The sequence below is a fragment of the Oenanthe melanoleuca genome, chromosome 3, assembly GCF_029582105.1.
Source record: "Oenanthe melanoleuca isolate GR-GAL-2019-014 chromosome 3, OMel1.0, whole genome shotgun sequence".
NCBI lineage: Eukaryota > Metazoa > Chordata > Aves > Passeriformes > Muscicapidae > Oenanthe > Oenanthe melanoleuca.
This window is the reverse complement of record NC_079336.1, coordinates 44,026,955-44,054,081: the sequence shown is the minus strand read 5'-3', so window position 1 is coordinate 44,054,081 and position 27,127 is coordinate 44,026,955. Positions and strand designations below refer to the sequence as shown.

The 27,127-nt window shown below is 44.4% G+C and overlaps 1 protein-coding gene across 3 annotated transcripts; it reads left to right on the top strand.

Annotated features, from left to right (window-relative positions):
* On the top strand, positions 1–26,600 carry TRAF3IP2 (TRAF3 interacting protein 2). Of its 3 annotated transcripts, XM_056488082.1 has the most exons (10): positions 1–909; positions 8,036–8,120; positions 8,370–9,119; positions 12,179–12,365; positions 14,615–14,778; positions 15,987–16,075; positions 17,779–17,847; positions 20,112–20,228; positions 21,268–21,342; positions 25,996–26,600. In XM_056488082.1, the coding sequence occupies exons 1-10, from the start codon at positions 523–525 to the stop codon at positions 26,140–26,142; spliced, it is 2,070 nt and encodes a 689-aa protein (XP_056344057.1). In that variant the 5' UTR covers positions 1–522; the 3' UTR covers positions 26,143–26,600. The 3 variants fall into 3 exon arrangements, 2 of the variants coding, with proteins under 2 accessions (XP_056344057.1, XP_056344058.1); XR_008840158.1 differs by lacking the exon at positions 25,996–26,600 and having other exon boundaries at positions 413–909; positions 17,779–17,842; XM_056488083.1 differs by lacking the exons at positions 1–909; positions 8,036–8,120; positions 8,370–9,119; positions 12,179–12,365; positions 14,615–14,778 and having other exon boundaries at positions 16,048–16,075; positions 17,779–17,842.
* The last annotated feature ends 527 nt before the right edge of the window (positions 26,601–27,127 follow it).

The following is a 27,127-nucleotide window of genomic DNA, read 5'->3' as shown; positions in this document are numbered from 1 at the left end:
AGGGGTGGCACTGCCAGAGCTCGGAGCTCGGGGAATGGTTTAGAAGTCCCTGTGTGCGCCGGCAGACCCGCCAGGCATGGGGGCAGCGCGGGGTGTCCGCCTGCGGTCACTTGGAGCATGAGGAGCCGCGCCCAGGCTGCAGCTAAGCGAGCCCTTCCTAGGGTTAAACTCAGAAAATGAGGCTGGAGATCAGGGAGAGCTGCTCGGCTCTGCGTGGGCAGTCAGGACAGTGGTGTGGGCTGGGACAAAAGCGGCCGCAGTGGCTCTCCTGGGGCAGCTCCGGAGCTGTGAGAATACAGAAGTCTCAGCTTGTAGGAAAAGCGAGTTTCTGTTCCTTGAGAGTGTAGAAACTTGGAAGCGTCTAGAAATCTAACCTAAAAGAAAGAACCAGACGATAAACCCTTTTTTTGTGGTTCTTTATATAGTTCTTACACGCATCATGTGATTGTCTTCAGTAGTCTGAATCACAGCTGATTGAACATTTGGCACTGAGAGTACGCGGCCGAGGGCTGAAAGCAAGGGATGACTTTCCCGGGAGGCACACCGTTTAGCAATCACGGCGGGCTTCCCCCGAGTTATTTATCCGCGGCGCTCACGCAGAGCCCGCCCGGCTCCCCCGGGAGAGGCAGCGAACCGCACGCCGGCCCTGCCGGGGCTCTGCCGGGGCTCCGCGCTGGCACTGCCCACAGCGGCTCTCCCGCCGCCGCGCTCAGCCCTGCCTGCCTCTTCCACTTCCTGCTGCAGAGCCAGTTCTGCCGCTTACCTGGGAGAGGCACGGAGGGTGTCGTAAAAGCAAGGGAAAGCCGCCCGGCCGGCCGAGAAGGAGCCGGGGCGCGGCGGGGAGCGCGGGAGGCGCGCAGCCCTCTGGCTCTCCTCGGGCCGCCCAGCGCGACCCTCCCGGCCCGCAAGGTAAGCAGTGCCCGAGGGCCGCCTCTCTCGGCCCCCGTTTGCCATCAGCTCCTGAACCACGCTGGCTTCTCCCCCCTCAGATTGCTGTCTCGCTCGCTTTCTCCCCCTCTCGTGTCATGAGGGCCCGGCTTTCACAGATGGTTACAACATGTTTCAGCCTTTTCGCTGCAGTATGCTTTGTTTGGTGGTTCTTGTTCTTTTATTTTTTATTTTTTTTTTTTAAATCAGGAGGGTTTTCGGGTAAACACTGGGGACGGACACGCCTGATGTCGAAATGTTGTCCTGCCTATTTACGTAGTTGCCTGGCAATGCCGGGCGGCCAGGCCTGATCCCGCTCCCGCCTGCCTGGCTCTGCAGGCTCGAGGTGCTGTGTTGGCCCATGGCTTTCCTCCCTCTCCCTTGCCCTTACCTTTCCCCTTCTCTTCCCTTTCTTTTCCCTTTCTTTTCCCTGTTTTTCCCCTTCCCTTCCCTTCCCCGACTGACCTGGGGCTGCTTAGGACAGGCCCACAGACATGGTGAGGGAGAGGTGGCTGCAAGACTGAAGAAAATCACAGACCCTTTTTGCACCGTCCTCTATATCCTTGGCAAGTGTTAGCAAGGTGGTAGTATTTTTTTTTTTTTTTCCTATTAGAATAAAATCAGCCATATAAAACCCGCTCTCACTTCACCCAGTTTCAGGATACAGGTTTTGCAGGGTTAGCGCTGGCTGGGCACTGAGATTGGCACATCTGGGCTTACTGGTCCTCAACCACCACCAGCAACCCCGAGACCAGAAATTCCCATTTCCTGCAAGCCTTGGTGGGCTCAAGGCCTGGACTGGCCACACCAGTGTCCCACCACGACCAGATGTTGCTGTGACACCTATAGCAGGGATGCGAGGGGCACGGGCGGGTGGCTGCTGATGGTGCTGTGCCTGCAGTGCCGCCAGCCTTGCCCTTGCAGAGTGCTGGCAGTGTCTGGAAGCATGCTGTATTCTTTATTTTTTTATCATTTTCAATGGAGTTGAGCTTTTTTCCTAAGGCAGGAAGCAAGGCATGTGCAATTATGGTGTTCGTGTCTGTCAGTGCCCCCCCAGCCCCAGCAGTGGCTTTTGAAGTTTGGCAGAGGGTACATGTCTGAAAGATACACACATTTCTGCACGTTTCATGGCTGCAAGTGAACGAGGCAGTTCTCACGCCAGCTGAGGGAGACACGTCAGGTCCCGCAGGCTTCCCTCGCCTCCCCTCCCACCACCCCCGCAGCCCTCAAGCTGCAAAGTAGGGAGAGTGCTTAGGGGTGGGAGAGACATCAGCCCTGTGAAATACCAGGCCTTCTTTAGGAACCAGAGCCTTCAGTGTAAGGCATGAAGCTACAGGAAGGCAGGCTGAGGAAGTTGGTGCCTCCCAGGGTGCCCTCCATCCCACTCCATTGAGCCAGCCCCAGTTTTGTGACAGGAATTTTGGATGTCCCAGTGCCATGGGATGTCACAGACTGGGGGTTCTTAAGTGCCTGTGAGTGTTTTATCAGCACCAGAAATGGGTGGGAAGTAGCCTCTGGAAAACAATTGCATTTTTAAGGATACTGAAGATAATTGTAGACATTTTCATATTTCACAAAGTTTAGAAAACTGGCAGGGAATGCTGCTTGTGTCTGAGATGCCTGTTTGGATCCTGCTAGAGGGTGTCACCCTTCTAGTTTCTTGCCACTTACTGCCCAGCATTCCTTCAACGTCTGTATCAATGTCTACACTAAAAAGGCAAAAAAAATCAGGTCCACTCTAGCCTTTGCACCATGGATTTTCCAACGAAGCAGCATTAGTGCTGCAAAAGAGAATGTGATGTTTGCCATGCAGTAGGATTTGAAGTATGTTCTCCTGGCACATACAGATTTTCTTGCCGTGGCTTCAGTGAGAGCAGCTATATAGCCAGAGGAACATTGTTTTCATATTCTTTTTCTAATTTTTCCATAAGTCATAAAAATAAACATTACCTGTCCTAGAGGACTAAAAGTCTGGGCTAGGAATGTGACACATTGCCTTAGTCTTTGCTGTAGAGGGTACCCAAGGGAGAGGGTCAGGGTCCGTGATGACAGCAGCCAAAATTTCTCACAGTGAAGTGTGAAACTCTGAAGCTTGGATTTCTTTGGCAGTGCTTACTTAAGTTGTAGACCCATACCAGTTCCCACATTTGCACTTGCTTCTCCTGTAAGGATTTCTCTCTGGGTTTTTTTTGAGGAAAGTTGTGCCTATTGCTTCTGTAGAGAAAGCTGCACTTAGATTAAGTGCTCTTACACACTTACGCTCATCTCACCCCCATGGCAACAGCATTCCATGTGCATCCTCACAGCAGCTTGCAAATTCTGCATCCACTTACTCCCATCCTGCATATGGATAAAAACAGCACCAGGGAGCTTAAGGGATTCAGCCAAAGTACGCAGGAATTATTTAGAAATCAAGAAATTCCTGTCTGTCCCCACCCCTTGTGATCTCAGCTTAATGTCTACCCGTGCCATTTCAGAAATGCTGTGACTTGTGAAAAAAGCCCTGTCCTTGTGTGTTGTGCACCAGGGAAGGTGGGGTTTCTTTCTCATCCTAATGTTTTCTGTTTAAACAAGATAGACAAATAAAACTTTGATCAAAAGAGCAAAGATATTTTCCCCCTCTCCAGAAGCGGCAGGGAGCACAACCATGCTCGTGTTGCAGTCTCTCTCTCCTCTGCTCCTTCATGAGAGAAGGTTTCTAATCAAAAGCAGATAGATGGGTTAGTGTGTGTTTTGGGACAGCACATCCTGACAAGTCTTCGTGCTGGGAAACAGATGAAATAAATACCTGGTGGATTTTGCAGTCAGCTGCAAGAAAATAGCACAGATAAGCTAAGCCCAACACCCTTCCCCTTGTCCTCTTGCCTCCATGGAAGGACTTTTAGGGGACTTTGGCCATTGCTTCAAACTCGGGTGCTCAGTTCCATCTCTACTGATCTGCAGAAGAATTTGCTCCCCTTCATTTATGATCTCCCTGCAGGTTTCCAGGAGTGGCCATGGCCAGCAGCAGCTGGCTGTGAGTAGAAGGTCAGGGTGGCTTCCCCTGTCTTCCTGGCAGAAACAGAGGAAGAAGCTCTCTGGCTGTGGGAGGCCTCACAAGAAAGCTGGAAGGGGGTTCTTCTCAGGAGCTTGAATCACTGAGCACCCACCCACAAAGGTTATTTGTTGAATTAATGCACACTGCAGAACTGGGTGTATAAGGAGAGGAAGGAAAGAGTGGTTTAAGGAGTTCCCTTGACATTTTTGGGAGCAATCCAGGCTCTGTCCCTCTAGGAAGGGCCTCCGCACTTTATTACAAGCAGAAATACATACAACGGCTCCAGCTGGTTATCAGTAATCTCCTGAATAGTCAGAGGTGCAGCGGGGATATTAAATTCTTGACGTTTTCTGGCAATATCATGAACTGACTTGAAGTTGAGCTGTCTCTCTGAATGAGGTTGGCATGATCTCTGCTCTCTAGCAGCCTCCGTGCCAGAGAAGGGATCAGGCTACAGGTTTCTGAGGGTATTTCAGTATGCTGAAGCATTCCTTTCCTCTAGTTCTTCAGCACAGGAGACCAAGCAGGTAATTTTTCTGCCCCATGCCTAACTGTATTTGCAGGATATGCTAACTAGAAAAGTCGAAGGAAACAAAATTAAACTCAGCAGCACAAGGCAATGTAAAATACAGGGATAATGGGCTCTTTTGGGTCTTTTTCCAAAAGCCAAGAATCTTCAGCTGAGCAGAAATAATGCCCTGAAGTACTGCTGTTGGAGGAGGATGTTTTAGAATAATCTGTTAAATTTTCAGCAGTGTGGAGATTTCTCTTGGGAATTTCCATCCACATGCCATTGCCGGCATTGCTCAAAAAATGTTCAGCATGTCCTGGGGTTAATTTATCCCCGGGGCAATCGCTACAGACAGAGCTCTGCTGTTGTAACAGCTTGTCTCTCCAGCCAGGGCTACTGAGGGAGGAGGAGGATGAAGTCACATTTCCTACTTTTTTAATTCCAAAGCCCTCATCCCCTTGGTGCCTCCTACCTCGACCCTGTGAGAGCAGGGGCTGTGCGTGGATTTCAAAGCTCGGCTTTTGCTCACACCCTGCAGCAGGGTCTAAGCAAAAACCTATCTAAGAAAACTTTGCAGGTAAAAACATAAGTGATGGAATTGGATGTCTCTTCTGTCTGACCAAATTATTTCACTGAGGTATTTGGAGTAATTTTTTAAGCTCATGTTACACAAGAAAGAAATAAGGCTGTCTTTTAGATATTAAGTTGATTTGGGAGATATAGAGACATCTATTCAGAGGTTAAACTAATAGGAAGGACATTTTTTAAATATTCTGAAGTAAGACATTTGAAGAGTTTGGTGGCTGATTTGCAATACAGTTTAATAGTCTTCATTTCCCTTCTCCAAAAGGCAGACTAAATACATTAAATAACAAACTTTAAGAAAGCAAACCTGAATTTTTCTTGCCCATGTTGTCCCTTTCATTAGATTCATGTAGTTCATTTCATAGATAGCCAGATGTTAGCAATAGAACTAAAAAAAAGACCAAAGACTTTGTTGTAGCCTCCAGAGGAATTTAGTAACTTTTAAATCCTATCTGACATCCAAAACCTACGGAAGTCAATAGAGAGATTTCCATTTATTTCACTGAGCTCTGGATTGAGATCTCAGTTTCTCCACAGAAATCTGTTCTTCTTGTCACAGTGCTAAACTAAAGGCTATTGAGTACAGAGGATCTGAATTAGATGTGTTTTCTAGCATTTTCACCCAGCTACTTCAGAGACCATCAAAACAGTATCTTGGTGTATGAGGCATTGCAAATCTGTTTCTGAAAAGTCTAGTTTGCATGTTTGCTAAGGATTGTATCCAATGGAGGGATGATTAGACAATGCATGTGGCCTACAGAGGTGGAGCTGTACCCCAGTGCATGGCTGAATTGTGCTTTGTGAACACCAGGGTGAATTTTGCACAAGTTTACTGGAGATGCTCAGAGCGGGCATAAGAGTTTGCAAAGAGATTTGTGCTGCTGGAGTGCATGTCATTCACTTTACGACCAAAGGTAATGAGATATCCACAAGTTGAAGCATATCTGAGCAGGCATTTCAGGGCCAGCTGATCCAAGGGTCAGGTTTACAAAGCTGTTGAGGTAAGCCGAAGATAGATGCTTTGCAGGGCATTTGACACCTCTCCTTCACAGGTGCCTCTCTGTCAAGGGACCACTCAGCAGCTTTACAGCCCAGTTGGTGTAAATCTGACTGTGCTCTACTGACCTGGTGAGTCACCACCCCAGGGCAGTCATCATTTAAACTGACATCTGACCAAAGGTCCCGGGCAAAGGACACTTTGCCACCCTCACACAGCACAGCATCAAATCCCTGACCCGGTCCTGCATGCTGAGAGTTCGAGGTTTTCTCTTTCCCATCACATCAATTATGCCTGTTGGAAAACCGGGACTCAGCAGGCTTGGCCAGTGTTTGTTACCTGGCGTAGAGGAAAAGGGGAGCAAACCTGAGGGAGAGAAAGGTGATGGTGGTGAGCTGACTGTCAGCCTTTCCAGCCTGGGCACTGGAATGGCAGGAGCTGGTTTGGCACCAGACCCAGTGCTCTCGTGCAGGGGCTGCAGCTGTCAGAGCAGCAGCGTGTGTGCTGTGCTGGTGCAGCTAATAGCTGCTCTGCGGACTTGCCTACATGGGAAAATTTACCAGTGTAATTATCCCACTGTAATTATCCCAGGATAGCTCTCCCTGTGGATGTGCTTAATATAACACAGTGTATGTATGAATACATGGCAAATCTTCTGCACAGATGGAGCTTAAGTTACATAGAGGAGGAATGTTTACATTGCAGCCCAGCAGCAAAGCACAGTTTATATCCTACTTCCCAGCAAATGTTACACCCAGAATTTTCTGTGGCAGAGGTACTTTGAGGGGGAAGTACGTGTTATTTGATCTGATCAGCAAAAATGTAAAGCCTCCACCTTGCCCTGTAACATGGAGCAAAACATTTCCTTTTACAGAATCACTGTGGAAGCCAGGATAAAGGCTGGGACACTGCTTTGTACCTCTCTGTGATCCTGTTCAACTCTTTTTTTTATAGAGTAGTCATTTCAATTTGTTCTTAATTTGATTTTTTTATTCAAGATACTGTGACTGAAGTTGGGAGTAGCCCTTAGATTGCTAAAAGCTCTTCAAGCATGTTGTGATTTTGACTTTCTCTACCAGGCTTTCAGGCCAGATTATTTCGCCAAATGTTGTCATTCCCATTGCTTGAGTGCTTAGTCCCCTCTCCTCTGATAACTCCTACTTGGGATTGTAGCTTCTTCGATCTGATAGAAGGTGAATGGCTGGAGAAATGAGCACCAAGAGCATTTTTCCTGTACTCCAAAATGAGAGAGAATTTGCTGGGAGGAAGCTGAGCTGCACCCTGTAAGAGGATGAAGATGGCTGCAGTTCCTGAAGGCTGCTCAGCATTCACCCATCACTGCTGCTGTCATCCTGACTCAGGGTGAAGCAGAGGCATCCATCATCGAAAGTCACTTGACCAGACCAAATTTTACTTATAGCAGTCCCAAAAGGAAGTGATACTTTTGTTTTGGGCTCAAGTCAGTTCTGAAAAGGAAAAAAAAATTAACCAATAACTAATGTCTTTTAGTTTTCAACAATTTAAAATAATGAGAGTTGTGTTACAATAGACTGGAACACATGGTGCAATAAATTAAGCAGCAGCACTTGGAAACAAGATTTCGAATTGAAATTACTCTGTATGTGTATGGTGAAGTTTAGATCTAATGCATCAGCTGTTATTAGAAGGTCAGGAGTAAAATAATTGCAAGTGATTGTGTTGTCTGAATTATGCCTAAACCAAACTTCCAGACCTAAGCAGTCTGATCTACTGTCAGGTGCCAGAATAACTTCTGAGAGACAGTTCATCTGCTTTTGCCCCTCTCCAGTGTCAGCACAAACAGGTTTCAGAAATCCCATAAAATATTAGATTTGCGCAACATAATTTCCAAACCTTTAACTGCTATGTCTTTTCTAGCATCTGAGATAGAGTTATTTTAGGATTATTGCCCATGTGAAACTGTATCATGTTCACAAGAGTCCTTTTTCTTGTTTTCCAGCTTGCTGCGAAATCCTGGCCTTGCAGTAAGGCAGCTGACTCACTTCCGGTTCAACTAAAAAATTTGGAAATGGCCTCTGTGTCAGGTTAGTCCAAATTATAACTCTCTACTAGCTTCACTCCTGCTAACCCTCTACTTTCTTGTTTTGCCAAAAGTCAGCCAGATCTTTTCTGCAGATTTCTGCCATCTTTTTAAAAAGCGTTAAAGTATAAAGAATATAAAGAACACATATTGCTCTTCAGTATTCCAGCTCACAGTCGCTGAATGATGTTGGATGATGGGCATTTTACTGTGTGGCTGTCCATTTCCAGTGTTACTTTTCTCAATTTTTCAGGCACTTTCATGGGTCGAAGCATACCAGTCGAAGTGGATGAATCTATGCCATGGTCCCAGTTACCTGAACATGTCTTGGAAAAGGCTTTGCAGCCTTCTGGAGGGGATATGGAGGATGAGGAGGCCCAGAGCCCACGTGTTGCTCGAACACCTCGGGCCGATCCATCTTGCCTTTGCAGAGCACCAGAACATCATCACTCGGCACTGTCCATGGAGCCGGACAGCAGCTTGTGGTCAAGATATACTGATCCTGATGGAGATGGACACTTCTGTTCCCCTGGTGAATCAATATCAGGAGTATTTCCCTTGAAGACCCATTCTGTAGCTATGGACAAGCCAGGCGTGCTGCCAAGATCACAGCTTTCAGCTGACACCAGGCACAACTGTAGTAAATCTGAGCAGATCTTGTCTGATGTTCCTGAGGACTCGCTGGAGGAGAGCAGCCAAGGGAGTTCACAGTCACAGCAACCCTCAGGAAACAGACTCCTGGCAGAGCTCGGGACTGTAGATACAGGGTACAACTCCCAGTCACAAGATGTCATGGGCATCAGGCATCTGGAGCCCCCATTATCACTGGTGTCTGTGCTGAACCCCCAGGACCTCCCAGGACCGCTGATCTCCAGAGAGTTTGTGGGACCTGAGCATCAGCAGTGCCATATGTGCCAGCACTTGCCCCATCCCAACACGCCCTCGCAAGCCCACGGCTGCTTCAGGCACCGCTGCCTGGCACAGCAGCTGCCCCAAGGCCCATGTGAGTAGATCTCTCGCCCCACAGGAGCTTCTCTGGGTGTATCTCAGCCATCATTCACCAAGGGCATGTTCCCAGCACAGCATACAATTATTAAGCTCTTTAAACATCTAATTGCAGTCCATTTTACAATTTCAGTTTTTTGGGTTGTGTGGCTGGACTCTCTGCTGCAATACCTCTGAACCTCTAAGTTAAAGAGGTTGCAGTTACTCATCGAGTGCAGGCGAATGGTTTTGCCTAGAAACCAGCCTTTGTTGATCACACTAAGCATGCACAGCTTCTCCCTGCTATTTCATATTCTAGTCATTTCCTTCCTCCTTGCATCAGTCATTCGGCAGCCTCCTATACCAACTCAATTCCTGTTGTTTTCAGAGATTTCCTTGTTTCTCCTTGGATCCCCAAAGTTGAGAATTTCCTGTCAGGATCAGGATGGGAGGTTACCCTTGATCTCCATAAATAGTATCTCCCAGCATTATGACCAGACTCACCCATGTGTTTTATTTCTATGTGAAAAGAGCATGACATCCATCATCCTCATTTTTTTTTTCTGTTGTCAGCTGAAATGAAAGCTCATTACTTAAAATGGAGCCCTCTCAGCTGCTGGTGATTGTGTCGCTGAGCGCTGATGTGACTCCCTCAATATGGGCATTCTGGCTCTGGGAGACTACAGTGCAGTTTACATCCTGCTATTAATTAGTATTCCTTTTCAGTCCCTGAGATTTTTATCTGTTATTAAGTGAGCTTTGAACATTCAACAGCAATACCGTTGTTTTAATATAATTTATATTACATTAGGCTCATGAGACCCTGACCTGTTTTGGGCTGGCTTTGTAATAAAAAGCTTTAGGCCTGTTCTGATAAACCTTTTTTTTCTTTTTTTTTTTAGCCTTTTTTTTTTTACTCCACAGCATTTATATTGTATCTGTTTAAGGAGTTTTGTCATTCCAGCAATGTGCTGTAATTAGGTGTATGAAAGAGGAGGGTTTCAGAAATCAGTTTCCAGCTTTGATTTTGGAGCTTTGTAAAGGGGAAGGGGCTACAGACAGACTTCCAACAACATCAGCTTAACATTTGGAAAATGTCCTCTGGTTTTCTTTTCTATCTTCTACTTTCAGTCCAGCTTTAAGCAGACAAAAGAGCTGGTTGCATAACACTTACTATTTACCTCCATTTACCTCCTCCACAAGCAGGCATCCTGAGAAGTAGGACATTAACTGAATGAAGACATTTGGTTTGAAATCAGGAACTCTGAAAGGCTTTCTTCAGAAAAATCACTACCATTCCAGCCATATCCAGAGGGCAAAAAGAATAAAATAAACTCAGACGGCTGGAGCAGATTTAGTCGGGACCACGAAGCTGGCAACTGTACTCATGTTTCTCACATGCCTGGTACAGTGTAAATCACCTCCTGACAGCTCCTTATGTCTCAGATAATTGTTGGGCAGTGGCAACCCACAACAAAGCTCTGCAGTTTGTGTGGTGCAACACACCTCCCTTGGGGAATAGCAACTGTGCCTGGAGGCTCTAAGCTGGCTCAGGGCACCTGCTATTTGAGATACAACGACAAAACTGCTTCTGAAGTCAAAGAAATGTTCACAACAATGCTGTGTGCCCAGGGACCATTATTTCAGACATTTTTCTTTGAGGGATGTGGGGCTGTGTGGGCACACACGCCTGGCCACGCTGTGCTTTGAACTGGTGCTGCATCCAATATACTGTAGCAGCAGACAGATCCAAAGGAAGCTGGTGAAGCATTGGCCTTTAAACCTCCAAACCAAACTGTCCCAGATCCCTGTCACCTTCCCTAGAGCTGGTCATGAGGAATCCAGGAGGAAACCATATTGACTAGTAATATGGTTCTCCCAGATCCTTTCACCCTGTCCTGTTGCAAATAGTTAAGAGTGGGGTGGGAAAATCTCTTAAACCAGTCTCAACAAATACAATGTTGCTGACTCACAATTTCATCAGGAATCTGTGTAATTATGGGGTTGGTTGAAGGGGTTTTTTCTTAAGTGTTCGCTCTTGGAATTGGAGTATTTCATCAAAGCCTTGTTTTCTTTCGTTATCCTTCCCTTAAAAACCTCAAAAAGATAGATAGTTCTCATGGCTGCTAGGGAAAAGAAAGCATGACCCAAAAATAGCTAAAAGGATTTAAAAAAACAGTTTTGGGGGAAAAGAGCATTTGAGTACTGCAGCTTTTAGAGACAGCTCATAACACCATAATCATGCAGTGCTAATAAGCCCTGCCAGGCTGGACTTTGATCTGCACACAGCAGCTTGGAAGTGCACAGAGCTGCTGCCTAATGAAAACTGCAAGCAGAAAGACTGAGAGGAAAAAAAATAAAAACTCCTCTTCCCCAGTTGGGAAACAAACAGCTTACATTGCTTTCTCTTTCAGTTAATGCCAACACTTCCGCTGTATGATAGTTATTAATCAGTATTACGTGTGGCCAGTAACAGTAAAGGTTTTCAAAATTACTTGAGCAGAATTATCACTTTGGGCTTCCCCTGCAGCCTCTTGAATGGCAACGGGAGCAGCAGCAAGTCCTTAAAATGTCACTTTGACAGAAAATTCACACAGGGTGAAGTAACACACTAAGCGATTATTTTTCCTCTTTTCATTTACAATAATCACAGTCTGTTTAGCCTTAGTGTTGCAAACTGATTTGTTCCAGGATTTTGCATCTGCTTTCATGAGAACTTTGGGATGATTCATTTTCACAAGTCATTGCCAAAAAGAAATTAAAAAAAAAAAAAACCTTCCAAAAAACACTGAGGCACAGTAAGCACAGGGAGAAGGCAGCCCTGAATGTTTAACTGTCAGCTGTCCCAACAGCCCAACCCCAAAGAGGGATCTGAACTGTGCCGTATGTGAATGGGAAATAGCAAGCTTTAGACTCTAAAACATTCCTTCATCTGGCTTCTTTCCAAGCGAGATACCTGCAAATGCCTCCAAACTGCTCAGTTTCCTGAGACATGCCTGGAAAGGAATAAACACAAACTGAGGCAAAAATGTGTTGGCTGAAATGATAGTTGCTGCCTTTATTTTCTCACCCTCCCAGATGGCAGAGCTCCTTACCATTTTGCAGAGCCATCACAACCACTTCCTCCTGTTCCTGGACCTTGCATGAGAGTTATCCGCCCAGCCCAGCAAGTCATTCCAAATTACTCAAACCTTCGTGCCCCCAAAGGCACTGGAGATCGACTACCGCAGAGGACGTGCTCCTCCCCTGCTCCTCCTCGATTCCCGTAAGTATGCCTGGGGGGGTGGGCGTTGTGGGAAGGGGAAGTTCCCCTGATCTGATTTTGTGGGCTTTCAACCAGTGATTCTGAATCCTTGTACTGTGAGCGTGCCCAGGCTGCAGGAGTACATGTGAGATGCTGGGTTGTTTTCTTTATTTGCTCTTTTACACGCAGTGGGGGCCTGACCCTCCCCTAAAGGACTTCAAAGCCAGATACCTGGTACGTTAAGAGCACACTCTGAAATGCACGAGTTAAGGAAGATAAAAGCTTGAAGGCTAAAGGGGTGAGGGGTTGAAAAATATCTCAGTTGAAACCTTAGAGCTGTCCTGCTCTCAGGCAAAGGTCAATTTGGTGGCTTGCTGGGGTCTTCAGCTTTACACTGTACCAGCCTGGGACAACTCAATCACTGGCTTCCAGTGATTTCCTTCTTACCTCTTCTGTGGTACACAGAAGAAGGGAAAAAATCCCATTAGCTGCTGATACATCTCTACAATGCTGTTTGCAGCCTTTTCTATGATTTGTCATGGCAGAATATCTGGCACTTTTCATCCAGGGCTTTTTGACTGATTTTGAAATATTAATTTCCCAGACCTTATATTCTTATAAGTATCTCATTAGCAGATGGGAAATCCTGTTCATGCCAGAGGTTCCTTCAGACTCAGCTATCTAAAAACAAATTGAAGCTTCAGGTTTTGAGAATAGCTGAAATCAGATTGTTTTTATTCAAGTGCCACAATACTTGTGTTGAGTTGTTAAACTTACAGGCATTTGTGCTTGAAAACGTCCAGTTACATGATATGGTCTTGGCAGGGAACTGTGAGAATGGGCAGGACAAAAGAGGGCAGATAGCTGAAATATCATTCAGCTCTGGCCTGTGAAAATTTAAGGGCTGTAACAGGAAAGTGACACCAAGATAAGGGAGTACTTGCAGCAGAGAGAATTCCACTGAAGAGTTCATATGAAAATGTAAAAATATTGGGGGGTAGTGAGTATCTTTTGTGGTAGTAAAATTTAAAACCAGACTCCCAATTTTTGGCACATTTGTTAGATAAGGTTCAGTTTCGGGAAGATCTGTAAATTAGTAAATGAGTAGTGCTTTGTGGCCATTGATGAGGCATGTGTTGTTTTTATTAGTACTTTCTTCTGCAAAAAGAGATCCAAAATACTTGGGGTCTGTCCTGCGGCTGCGTGGCTGCTGCTTGCAGGCTGACTCCAGGAATACCAGTTATATGTTGGTAATATTTGCCTATAGAGTATTTTGTAACAGAAAACATCTGCACCGAAATGAATAAACCAAATCTTAATGTGACAACAGAAAACATGCTGCGACCAGCCTGTCATCATTCATTTAAGGAAGGCTAAGAAAAAAAAAGAGAGTGGTCTTGATTGACTAAACATCATGGCTCTGTGGGGAAAAGCTCTCAGAGAAACCTAAATTTCATCCAACAGATTCAACCCAGCATATTGCAAGCACACCTCACATAAAAATCTCAATAGATTCACCTTCCCATTGACTTAAAATCTGAAGCCAAAGTGTAGTAGGACGAGAATTGCTAAGTTTCCTAAAATCATCCCCTTCTGTCTGTTTACTACAATGGAGAAGACGTTAGGCAAGGTTATTGCAGGTCTGGAATGCCAGTCCCTGACATGAGAAACTCTGATTTGGGTCTGCCGTTTCTGGTCAAGAAATTAACTTTGTTCCCTTTGGCAAAGCACTGGGTTTGTCCAAGACTGGACGCCCTCCAGAGCTGGAGCTGGAGTGCCCTTGTAGACCCATTTTCCCAATTTCCACCTTTCTGTGAGCCTCTTGCATTACTCAGGACATGGGGAGAGCATCTGAGGTGCCATGAAGCATTCTTTAGCTTTAGATAATGGGAAGAGGTTACCCAAGGGCCACCCTGCTCCCTGTTGTTACATGCATAACAACATCCATGACACGCTATTATTTCTCACTCAGAAACAGCTTTTGCCTCTGCTAATTGCAAGCTGAACAGCTTTCAGCTATGATGTGACTTACTTCCTGTGATTAATGTTGTTTCTCTGATAAACTGTTTCTTGTGGTGGCCTGTCACCAAGGTATCCGTTCCAAAGACACTGTAATAGCTAAGCAGATGTGCTGAGCCAAGCATTTCTGCAAGAACTTTTCACAGCTAATACGCAGATAAAGTTCTTAGTGTGCTATTAAAAGGAAAAGAAATTCTGAATTTCGCCTGAAAATAAGTATTCTCTAAATGCTCCATTGCTTTTCTTTGTAGAAACCAGCTACCTAATGGTCAGCTGCCCCCCAAGGCATGTGGCCTGGATGAAGCATGTGGTTGTCCTTCTGACAATTTTCCATCTCCAGCTGCTGTCCCGAGACCTCTCAGCAACCCTGCAGCCAAGGGAACTCTGAGAACCAGCAATCTGCCAGAGGAGTTGCGTAAGTGGTTAGCAAATTTGTTCTGTGCAAGATTTTACAGCACAGCCTAACAGCTTTAGGTGGGAGAGCTCCAGAGTGGTGAAGGGGGAGGAGAAGGCAGGGGGAAATTACACAAGGCACAAAGACAACAAGAAAAGAAAGTACTGAGCGTCACCACATCTGTTGGGTGTGAGTGTCTGTGTTTGGTGGGATGGAATTACCCCCTTGACTCCTGAAACACACTTCTCATTAAGTGCTTGTTATTTTGTTTACAAAAAGTAAATACTGTTTAGATTGTTTTCATGACTCCTTGCTAAACAGGAAGTCCCTTTGAGGCAGGAGGGGCTGGAGCTTACAGTAAAAGACTAATAACAAACAAAGCCTGAGGGATAAAGTGTTTCTGCCTGTCCCAAACCAGACAAATATGTTTAGCCTTGACCTCAGTTTCTCCCTGAACTGGTGAGTTCGGAGAGGACTCTGAAACATGCTGAGGGCAGCACAGGCTCTGCCTGACATGCCTCTTTTGCCACTACAAATGCATTCACCCTCCAACTCTTAGGGGAAAGTCAGGTTTCAGAAAAATAGCTTCTTTCTGAATACCAAGCTGACTAGTAGGTGAGATGTACCATTGCTAAGAACCCTTCACATCTCTCCTGTGGTTTTGATTTTTCCTTTATTCTTCATTCTGTGTATCACCTTCCAAATCCAGAGAGTCACATCTCTCTGGCCTGTAGGAGAGAGTTATGATACCAGATGCCACTCTTGGACAGACCCTACTTTATCAGTTAGTGTGTCTTAGATGGAGGAATTACTGGGTAAAGCAGGGTCATCTCTGGTACATGAACAGTTGGATTAGATCAGCTGTCTGGTTTACTCTGATGCAAATCCATGAAAACTCCTCCCACAAAGGCAAGGACCAGCCACACAACCTGGGGGAGCAACAGAGGGATTTACTCTCTGCAGCTTGCCAGTAAGGCAGGAGGAGCTCAAATCTAGAGCAGGGTTTTGTACAGGGGGTTGGTTTCAACACTGAGCCACTGCACTATCCCACATCCATTTCATTAACAACCCCAGGAGACCTACATGGGCAGAACGTGCAGCATGGTGGAAAAGGAGGGCTGTGACAGTCTCACCCTCTGAATGGTGTATTTAAAGAGGGCTGTAACAGTCTTACCCTCTGAATGGTGTATTTAAATGTGTTCCATATTCATACAGACTCTCTCTCCCAGGCAAGGTCTTTATAACCTACTCGGTGGATACGGCAGTGGAGGTTATGAAATTTGTGAACTTCCTGACTGTGAACGGATTTCAAACTGCTGTAAGTATTCCTTCTGTAAAGAATGACTTTCACCCAGGAAAGAGGCTGTTCAAAAAAAAGCACAGGCAATACACTGTCCACTTAAATGTTTTTCTGGTTATCATCACATTTCGTAGGCTAAAGAAGATACAAATAAAATGAACTAGCCTTGGTTTTGCAAGCTGTACCTTAAATGATCTGGTTTTTTGGTTATTCTTCTTTTAACTGAATTTTGTGCTTTGAAATATGCTTTAGTAATGACCCTGGAAAATTTCACTTAGTGACACTAGATGGACAATTGTATGAGCTATTCCATTAATATTGTCTCATATTTGATCTGTAATATGAGTATTACAAAAGGTCAGTTTTATGTTCATTCCTTCCTACCTTTTTTTTCTCCAATGCTATTACAATATTGATTCTTCAGATGTGAGTAACTTTCTGCTAAAAAAGATCTAAAAGTAGATTCTAAAATTCACACAGCTTAATGAAACAGCCCATCTCATGGTTTCACTTGCTTTGTTATCCCTTTAAAAGTGATTTTGCTTTGTTATACTTGAAAAGGTATTCTAAAAATCATTGGCCTGAAAAGGTCTGTGTCATGCTGTCTAATCCCATAAGCCATTCAGATTTTTACTGAATTTCTCATGAGTTTGCTTCATCTTAGAGGCCCATAGAGGTTCTAGGATTCAGTGTTCATCAAAATCTTGATTCATATTTTCTTATTTCAAGAGCATATGCTATCTGACCCCTCAACCTTCAATCTTTGGCTCCAATTCAGGAAAGCATTTAAGCAAGTGGCTATCATTAAACTGAATGAGACTCAGTGGGGAGCTTTGCACATGCTTATTTACTTTCATGAATCAAAGATTTTTTTTACAGAGACTGTGATTATACTTCTCTCCAGCAGTTCTCTACTATGACCAATTCATAAGAAGGTTTTTGGGCACCATAGCTTTACAGAGTAGAAGGCTCATTAATAGCACCTTTGCTGGACAGGCAGCTCTTGGAGCCTGTTACAGAATAATAAATACAGCAAAATGGCCCCAAAGCAGGGAAACAAGTGGGCTCTCTGCATTCAGAATGGGAAAAAGAAAGACTTGAGAGCAGATTGTGACTCTTATCTTGAAAACTTGGAGAAGTTAATACTTACTCCATTGGTCACAGTCACTGATTCTGGTTTCTCGGTTTACTGGGCGTGCAGAGAAACAAGCAGTGTTAGTCATATTCAGTCCTATGAAGTCCTCCAGTGCTCTGCTGTCTCTGAAGTCTGGGTGACTGCACCCAGTTATCAGTGATCTGGCTGACTTCCCACCACACACCCTCAATATTTAGTTCAATATGAAGCTAAAGCTTCACACTCAGTATACCCTTGCAGTCAGAAAATAGCAGGTATTTGCAGCTATACAGATGGAGAAGGGGGGCAGCACCTTGCTCTGTCCAGTAAAAAATGCCTGGGTGTTGGGGGCTGGCAGGGCAGCCAGTCAAAGGGCCAGCTGAGTGGGAGCCCAGGAGTGTGCCTGCAGCAGCCCCTCTGCCTGCCTATGCCTGTCCAGCTGGGCTCCGGACTGCACGGAAGGGAGAGAAGTGCACGTACGCATTTCTCTCCTAGGGGATTGGGCATGCTTGTCATAAGCAAAGGAAGGAGTAGGTGCTCTGTCAGTGCCATAAAACAGGGAGGAAAGGTGAAGGGATGCTCACCACGGACTTCCATTCTCTTGCAGATTGATATCTTTGAGGACACAGTACGAGGTATTGACATCATTAAGTGGATGGAGCGCTACCTAGGTGATGTATGTAAGGGCAATTTAACCTTGTTTATAGCAAAGGTGACCTGAGGAAAATGGCTGAATTATTCTAATACACAGCAGGGACAGAATGAAAATGTGAGACCCTACTGTTGTCTTCCCTGCCTCTGTAGAAATGGAAGAGGCATTGCAGAGAGAGTGTAGGCAAATCTCACATCTGTGTCTGATGCTTCTAGAGCTCTTTCTTTGAGAAATGAAGTGCTAATCCTGGCATTCTTGCCAGATTCTAATGCTGCCTGTTACATCCAGCCTGAAGCTGCCGTTGGAAAAGTTGTTCCTCCATCCCGTTTTAATATAGTGGGGTTTAACTGTGCTTGGTTACAATGATATCTGTATTTCATCCCAGGCTGCATAGTCATTGCTAATGTTCATCCTTCTCACCTGTAGCTTTTACACTGATATCTAAAATGCTGAAGGGTTCTGGATAAACCATCCTACATTTAAACTGGAAATTGATATTCTCCTGGTTGATACACAGATTTGTTTTCATCACTTCTATCTATCTAAGCAGTAAAGCAGAGATTTATCTTGCTGCCAGTGCTGTCCCCTGCAGCAACAACTTCCTCTGAAGTTCCCCTGAGCAGTGAGTGCACAACTCCTTTAGGATCAAGCCAAATGGTTGGACTATACCAGTACAGCTAGGTGCAAACTGGCAGTTCTGTTACTGGACAGGAGCCATCATGGGCTGGCTTCCTTGGATTCTCGCCTTGCTGAGTGGCCACTGACTTTCACCCTGGCCAGATCTCCATGGTTCAGGAACAGGATGATAGAAGTGGTGGACTCTGCTCCACCTGAGCAAGGAAGCTCAACCATCTGAGCCAGCCCTATGCAGGTTTCCTGCAGGTGTCCATGCAGGCATGGTACAACTGCATGCAGAGCCAGTCTGGGACCTCTGCCATGGAAAGGCAATCATGCCTACTAGGGCTTGCATCAGGACAAATTAGGCTTGGGCTCACTGTGTGTAATGTAGGTAATGAAACCAGAAGGCAGGGTGACTTTTCTTTTGCCAAAAACATCATTATCACTTAAAATCCAATCTGACAGATCTCCTCTGAGACTTGTGCACAGTCAGTAGGAGAAACTGGTATGAGCAGAGAACAATCTCCTGCCTCCACCTGAGGATCTTTCTCTGACTACCCACCCCATAAAAGTTTGGTTTCCCTCACTGACTGTAAATACAGTTTCTAACATCAAAACCTTTACATGTGTGTAGAGGAAAGGACTGCTTGGACACAAGCAGAGGAAAGTGTGCAACTGGGCATGTCTCTTGCATACTCTCAACATCTGTAAATGCTTACACACATGTCAAGCTCAAGCAAAAGTAATTCTGGAGTATGTTGAATCAGAGTAAAGGATAATGGCTCCTTACCATATTTGACCCTGTGGTGGGGCAGATTCTCTTGATACAGCACAGAAGGAAAGAGTTAATTACATGCCAGGCTGACTGTAAGACTTGGAAGCCTTACAGAGCCTGATGTGCTGGGGATGAAAGGCAGGCCCCAGGTAAACACAAGTAGGAAGCTTTCATCTGCTGCATTTCAGCTGGCCTGCCATTAAGGAAGAGAGACATTTCCCAGATATAAAGGAAACCCGAGCTCAGTGTGGGGCTGGGATTGAACAGGTCAGAGGCAGGATCTGGGCTACCCTAGCAAGGTGGAGGAGCACTGCCTTCAGCCCATCGTGAACAGAGCTGCCAGATACCCCTAAACCTGCCCATACTCTCCACAACAGCCCCCGTCTCTGCACAGCCACCTCTCTGCACTCTTTGCCAGCAATATCAGCAAGAAAAAATGCCATTTCTGCTACTGAGAGCCCTAGAAGTAGCTTCCACAGACCATTGTATTTAGTAGCTTTTTGTATAAAAAAACATAGATTGACTAAATAGATGCATTTCTATGTAAGCTGTTGGAAAACATTTGGGTCTGAATTTGAAGACAAAAGTTTTCTGTGTATGCACATAGACACTCTACACTGATAAAAGTAGCTTTTTAAGACAGGGATTCCAAGTGTCAACTGGTAGCTGCTAATACATCTCTTGACATTTAGGTTTTCTATATTGAGATGTTGAGAAATAATGAGGAGAACGAGTGTATGAGTTCTCCTGTATTTCCTGCCAGAACGAATGAGATCCTCTTGTGTTTGCCAGGAACACAAAGATCACTTAAAACACAAACTGGCAGATTTCCGATCTGCCTCTACCAAACATGCTGCGTTTCTCAATTTCATAAAAGTGCTTTTCTCTCTAACAGAAGACGGTGATGATAATCATAGCAATCAGTCCAAAATACAAACAGGATGTGGAAGGGGCTGAATCCCAGCTGGACAGGGATGAACACGGTTTACATACTAAATACATCCACAGGATGGTAAGCAAGGACATGCATTTGCTGTTATACAAAGACTGTCTCTTCTTCTCAAAAGACAAATCTGTCTCCAAATGGCAGGTTCTTTGCTTTGTTTTCCCTAATCCCCATAGTTAAACACCCCTCTTTGGAATTCATTAATCCTTCCTCTCATCAGCTCAGTATGCTCATTAACATCTGCTAAGAGGTTCAAGGAAGAAAAATCCTATTAAACATGCTCATCTTATTTCTTCATATTCTTTATTGTTCAATGTTTTTCCCCTCCTTCACCTTCTTGAGCCTGTGTATAGCCCTGAGCACAATCTTATCTGACAGTGTCTGACCTTCCTCCCTCTAAACCAGCCGTTTTGCTTCAGCCATCCTGGAACTAAGGTCTTTTCTTAGGCAGCAGTAAAGCTGACTGAAGGATATAATTGCAAAGCAAAGGGCAGAGATGCAATGTGGGGCTCCTGGGGAGTGCACAGTGCCAGAGACACCCATCTCACAGATGGACATTTAGCCCAGAAGAGTCCGTAGTGCCATGAAGTTGATCCTTTCTCCCTTAGTTTGCAGTTAGCTGCCTTTCTCGCCCTGTATCCCATCTGATCCCCAGTGTGAATCTGCAGTCAGGTTTCTCAGAAGCTGTCACCAGCAGATGAGCTCTCAGCAGACTTGCTATCTGTACCATCCATGGAGTGCCTGTGTCCAGGCCATGGGTAACAGGCTGGGCCCTAGCTCACAGACCTGGCCTCTGGCTGAAATCTTTCACCTGTTTGTAGGCCAAACAGGGTGTTAGTCAACTCAGGCTTCACCAGCTCGAGATGGATTTCATGGGATTGCATCTGCAGATAAACCCACAATTACTTCACACCATGAAACTAAATGTTCAAGAAATGTTGACAGATCTTTCCTGTATCCTTTCTGTAGCAATGAAGAATTAGATTAAGTGGCCAAACCAAACAACACCGAATCCGCGAGCAATAGATCATACGTAGAGTTCGGATGCATGCAGAGAAAAATTGTCATGTCATTACAATAAAACTGGCATTTTGTTCTATTCCAGATGCAGATTGAGTTTATACAGCAAGGAAGTATGAACTTCAGATTCATCCCTGTGCTTTTTCCAAATGCCAGAAAGGTAACATACATGCATACTTATATACTTGCCGCATGATTAAGTGCATATTATTTTGATCACAGTGCAGCAGATGGAATCTTAAAACCCAAACACTCAATTTCTTGGTTCTTAATAGCCTACAAGTAATATTCCAAAGCTTATAGGTTTATGTATTCCAAAGTTTATAGGTTTATGTACATGCAAATAAAAAACATTTCATCCACAATATAAATCAGCGTATAAATGTATTTCTGATGATGAATGTACAACTAAAACTCAAATTGCCTTGAGCACGGAAAGAATTTAAATGGAGAGAGGCAATCTATCCAGGAAGCATGCTTTTTATATTAACCCTTTTATAATTTTGTCCAAATGCAATGCTGATGAGTGAGATGGGCAGGATTTATGACTGATGTGAAGAGAGGGTCTGGAGGAGGGTGTGTTGAGAATACAAAAATAAAGAGTATAATAAATACTAAAGTATTAGGCTGTTCCTTGAACTTCAACAGGCCCATCAAAGGCAAACTAAGATTTTTTTGGGACTTGCAATTTCATCTGCCCTCCTTACTTGTTTTGAAGATTCATTTGAGAATAAGAAATAAGTAATGCAACAGATTCCCACCTCTTCTACCTCACTGAGAGAATCTCTTGGATTTTTACAAAAACAAAAATATTAAAAGGCTTCAGTTACAGCTTCCTAGATCTCCTGCATTATATTCATGTTCACTTTGCATAACTAAATGCTTTGTGCACTGTTGGGTAGCTATCACGTTGCCCCTAGGTACATTTTAGAAAAGCTGCATTTTAGAAAAGTATGGGAAAATTCTTTATATTTCTTTGGGTGCCCAAATTTTGAAAAATGAGTCAAAATTTAAACAATGTTATCAATGGCTATAGGGCTGTGCAGCCCCACCGCACTTGCAGATTTTAGTATAATGAAGTTCTTTATTCAAGCACCACTTTAAGATCAGAAATTTGAAACTATGTCCCTGGGTTTGTAAAATATGTGAGGTCCTGTGGGTTGAATGGTACCTCTGATATTTCATGTCATTCAGAGCCCTTCCTGAGTGATCTCAGTCTGCTGCTTACCTTAACTAAGTACCTGGAAGACAGCAATGGTGGGAATTGGGCAGGCCAAACAGGGAAGCAGTTAGCATTTTCAGTCAGTCTTTGATGGGGGAAAGGGCTCCTAACCTTGGGGCTACTTGAGTGCCCACCATGTGGACAAACCACACAGTCTAGAGCCACTTGGCACCTTAAGGGTTGCAGAGAAAAGTGTCCCAGGAGGCACTATAGCTGTCTTGGGTCTCTGAGACAGAACAGTAAGTTATGTTAATTTGGGCTCAACTTTATTTATCAGAAGACTATTTCCAGGAATTTCCAGGGTTTTTTTATCCAGCTGCCTCTATCAAAGCATCATGCTCCAGGCTTCTTCTGCCCATCTTTTGTAGTCCACATAACCCTTCAGTTTTTCGAGAGGTGCCTTTCTCATTAAATTAAACAGATCAGCATTTTCTACTGCTGTTAAGCTTTAGCCTCTCCACATAATCCTTTGGTACATCACCTACCTTCATCTAGCTACTTAATGATAATGTAACTGAGGACATCATGGGTGGAAGGAGAGCACCAGAGCCTGAACAAGTTGCAGTAATGAAGTCTGGAGGCAGTCAGAGGAAGCGAGGTACCTGAAAAATTGCCAAGTATATGTACAATTGGATGATGTTGGCAGCAAATCACTTCAATTTTGTCTTTTTTGTACTATCCTTTATACATTCAAGTATTAGCATAGCTGGCAGTGGAAAAGAACAGAAAATGAAGATTTGGAGGTTTCATCTGGGGATGGGGCTGTTAGATGAGTTAATCTCATACACAGCACATCATAAAGCACTGTTGGTATGTAAAAATTGTCGACCTCCAACAGGAAGAGATCTATGTGATCCAAAGAGCGTTCATTAGGAAACTGAATAATGAGGCGAGGAGCGCACAACACACAGTTAAGGTGGAACTGGCATTTCCAACTTCCAGTCATACACTGTGAAAGGAAACATGGGTCTTGCTGGTTCAAGGTTTGCATCACAACAATCCACAGAAATGTGTCCTCCTCATCTGACCACCTGATGACCAAAGCAAGATTGCCCCATGCTAGGGATTCCCTCTGGAAGCAGCCAAGGGATGAGATGAACAGGGCTGGTGCCAGGGAAGACAGGAGATGTCAAACCAGGCTCTGCTGTCGCAGCCCTGAACAGTCCTGCCCTCTGCACTAATACACTCTGCCCTCTTCCTACCAGTTTGAACTGTGGAGTTATCAAATACTCTCCCTATGGCATACAGAGAATTTCTTCTCAGCTCACAGATAAACAGCCAAATTTAAAAAATGCAAAGGATAGTAACCATTTTCCCATTACTCCCACCTGCAATGACAGATGCTGTTGCATGGCAAGGAAAAGCCCCTTTCTCACTCTGGATTAAAACAGCAGTTATAGCTGCCCTTTACCCCTACACACCTCCCTCAAATTAAAACTATTGCCAGAGCTGATTCATGTGCAGGTGCTTTTTGTACTGACTTCATTATGGTATTAATGGTATTAAACAATTAAGGCTATTAAAGGAAACTGCACGAGCAGTTTTGGAAGCAAGGCACAGAACTTGTCTCTGGATGTATAGTGCCTCTCTCATTATATCCCCACTTGCTGATTTCTTACCTACTACACATTTCTCACACTAATTTCCATCTTAACTAATGATTTACCCATGTGGATCTCTTATCAAATGCATTTCTGAAGTCCAGACTGACTATACCTACTATATTTCCTTTGTCCAAAAAAATGTAGCTTCTTATCAAAGGCAGGGAAAGGGCTCATTTGGTAAAACCCCTGCTGTATTTAATTGCATTTCCTTCTATAGCTTTTAACAAGTTTTAGTAAAGAAACAAGTTCTGTGTAACAGTGGTATGCATGTGCATGCAAACACAGTCATCTTTCTTTCTCCCAGTAACATTTGAGTCTCTTGGCCAATTCCAAAGAGCTTTGTCAATGGAATTGTAAAATCCAGTCCTATGCCAAAATAAAAAGATAGCAGGTGGAGGCAAGAAGCTTTATTTTTGTTCCTACCAAAAGGAATGCTGTGGTATCTCTCCACAGGGATCTCCCTCTCTCAGGGAGACCACTGACCAAAGCCTATCCTTTCTCAGCCACTGGAAAAAGAGGAAGGTTAGGCTTTATAGATACCTATGTCAGACACAAAGCTGCTTGTTCAGAAGCCTAGCTGAGTCATACTAATGGGTCTGTAGGTGCCTGTGTGACTTACCTCCTTGTTCCTATACATAAATCCTGCAGCTCTAACAGAGTGGTTGCATCAATTAACACAAACTGAGCAGGGAAAGTGATGCAGCCTTGTTTCTACAGCTGTATAGGCCAAGGAAAAGACAGCCAATTTGAGAAGCATGATCATGGGAATGAAAGGTTTGGACTGCAGCTAGGCTGTTTGCTGGCAGCAGGACATGTGCAGCCCATGCCAGGGCATCCCCTGGCAAGGTGCCAGGGATGTGCACGCCAGCAGCTTTTTGCTTGGTCCTCTTGGAGCTAGCTCCACTAGCTTGACAGGAACTGTGCTGCTTCTAACAGGGGCTGTCTAGGGAAAACACTGCTAAATAAGAGGTCCAGGGACCAAGTGCTGCATGTCATGGCTCCACATGTTGCTTACCTGCTGTCTTATTTTGGTGTCTCCAATTCCAAAACAAATCTCTGTCTCTTGGTGACCATAAACTGATTTTGGTCAAGAATCTGTCCCTCTGTTAATTAGTGGTATTATAATAGCCCTTCACCCCTACACATCCAGGCTGTCCATATGGTGACCTCCCAAGGCTGTGGGAACGTGGGAACATGAGGTGTGAGTGGGCTTGTCTCCATCTGCCGGCTGTCAGTCTCCAATGCCATGGTGGTCCAAGCTTCATTATGTTAATGGATATGAGCCAACCCCTATGAAGGACTGTACCTTTTCCAGGATGCAGGGATTGGTGGAGGTTTGACCCTGCTAATCTGGAGATGCATTAGTCTCTCCTCAAGCTCAGCATTGGCTTCAGCCTTCTGCTCAGTTGGTCATAGCACACCATGCTTAGTGAAGAAATGTGGGAGGGGGCGAGGGCTCCATCATGGGCAATGTTCCTGTGGGGTCCCAGTCTTTCCCTATTGATCCTCATCCCAACGTTGAATGTGGTGTATAGATCCTTTAGCAGCTACTACTAGGGGCACTGAAATTTCTCTCTTCTCTTCTCTTCTCTTCTCTTCTCTTCTCTTCTCTTCTCTTCTCTTCTCTTCTCTTCTCTTCTCTTCTCTTCTCTTCTCTTCTCTTCTCTTCTCTTCTCATGTTTATTTTCACAAGCTTTTCAATGCCTGTCACTGACATCAGACTTCCTTTGAAATGTGGTGAAATTAGCCAAAGTGATGGCAGAAGAGAAAAAGAGACAGGCAAGCTGTGAGATCACAGAGAGTTCATTTATTTAGAAACCCAAATATAATTCTGAAGCCAAGTTAACATTTCTTGTTGTTACAGGAAGTGCCTAGAACAGACAAAATGAAATCTTCCTTGGCAGGGTCTGACAGAATCTGAAAGGTTCTGGTAGAGATTCAGAAGGATTTATGGGATTTAGCTTTTATTTTCCTTGTTTTTTTACAGGAACACGTGCCTACCTGGCTGCAGAACACTCACATTTACAGCTGGCCGAAGAATAAGAAGAACATCCTTTTGCGGTTACTGCGGGAGGAGGAATACGTTGCTCCTCCAATAGGACCTTTACCAACACTCCAGGTTGTGCCGCTATGAACATGATAACTTGAAGCACATGAGGAGCGGTTGTTAAAGGGTTGTTCCTGGCAGGGAGCCAACACTCTTCCAGATGGCTCTTTCTGATGACAGAAGACACTCTTTCTGCTAAAGGAATTGGTTGTCTTGGGTTACTCAGGCTCAGCTTGTTCTCTACCATGTTAAACATCTATTTCCAAAGCCGATGGGGCAGAACTCTCTTCTCTAGATTTTTAAATAAGCTACAAATGGAAAGAATGCCCACTTTTATTTTAACATCTGGTTTGAACATATTCTTTTTATTAGTCATTATAGCAGACAAATACCAGAAATAATGTTGCAATAAGTGTAAAATAAAAATTACATCCTCTTTTTTGCTCAGGGTTTCTTTAAAGATATTCCTGCTTTGTATAGCATTATTGAACCATCAGTTTGTAAATACACTATTAAATATATTTGCCTTTTGTAAGGCAATCTAGTATATCGTGTCCACTTCTATTATTGCTGGGGACAACAGAGAAATGGGTTGGGTAAGGCAGATTTTTCTTAGCCTGTCTTGCATAGACTTCTCTTCAATTAGAAGACTTTCAGATCTGAAATCTCTAGATTTTCCTTACAGTCTGATCCCTCACACCTCCAGCATGTTGCAGCAATAGTCCCCAGAAAGAGAGGTGAAGCATGACTATGTGAGTGCTGTCAGTGCCATGGAACACTGCAGTATTTTTTATGGCAGCCCTTTTGCTTCACTTCTGCTCTTCAGCCCTTATTTAAAACAGAGCATGTCAAAGGACAATTGGCATTTGGAAAGCCAGCAATTGTTAAGAGAATGAACATTGACTCCTACAATTTGCAGTATGGAACAATAAAATAATCAAAGATGGAGAGCCACAGGGTGCTGGCCACCAGGATGGCTCAACAACATCACGTCTGCTAAAATTTGAACATTTTTTTAACAGACCACATAAGCACGACTTCAGTGAGGAATTTTTGGTTTTTAACAGCCTTA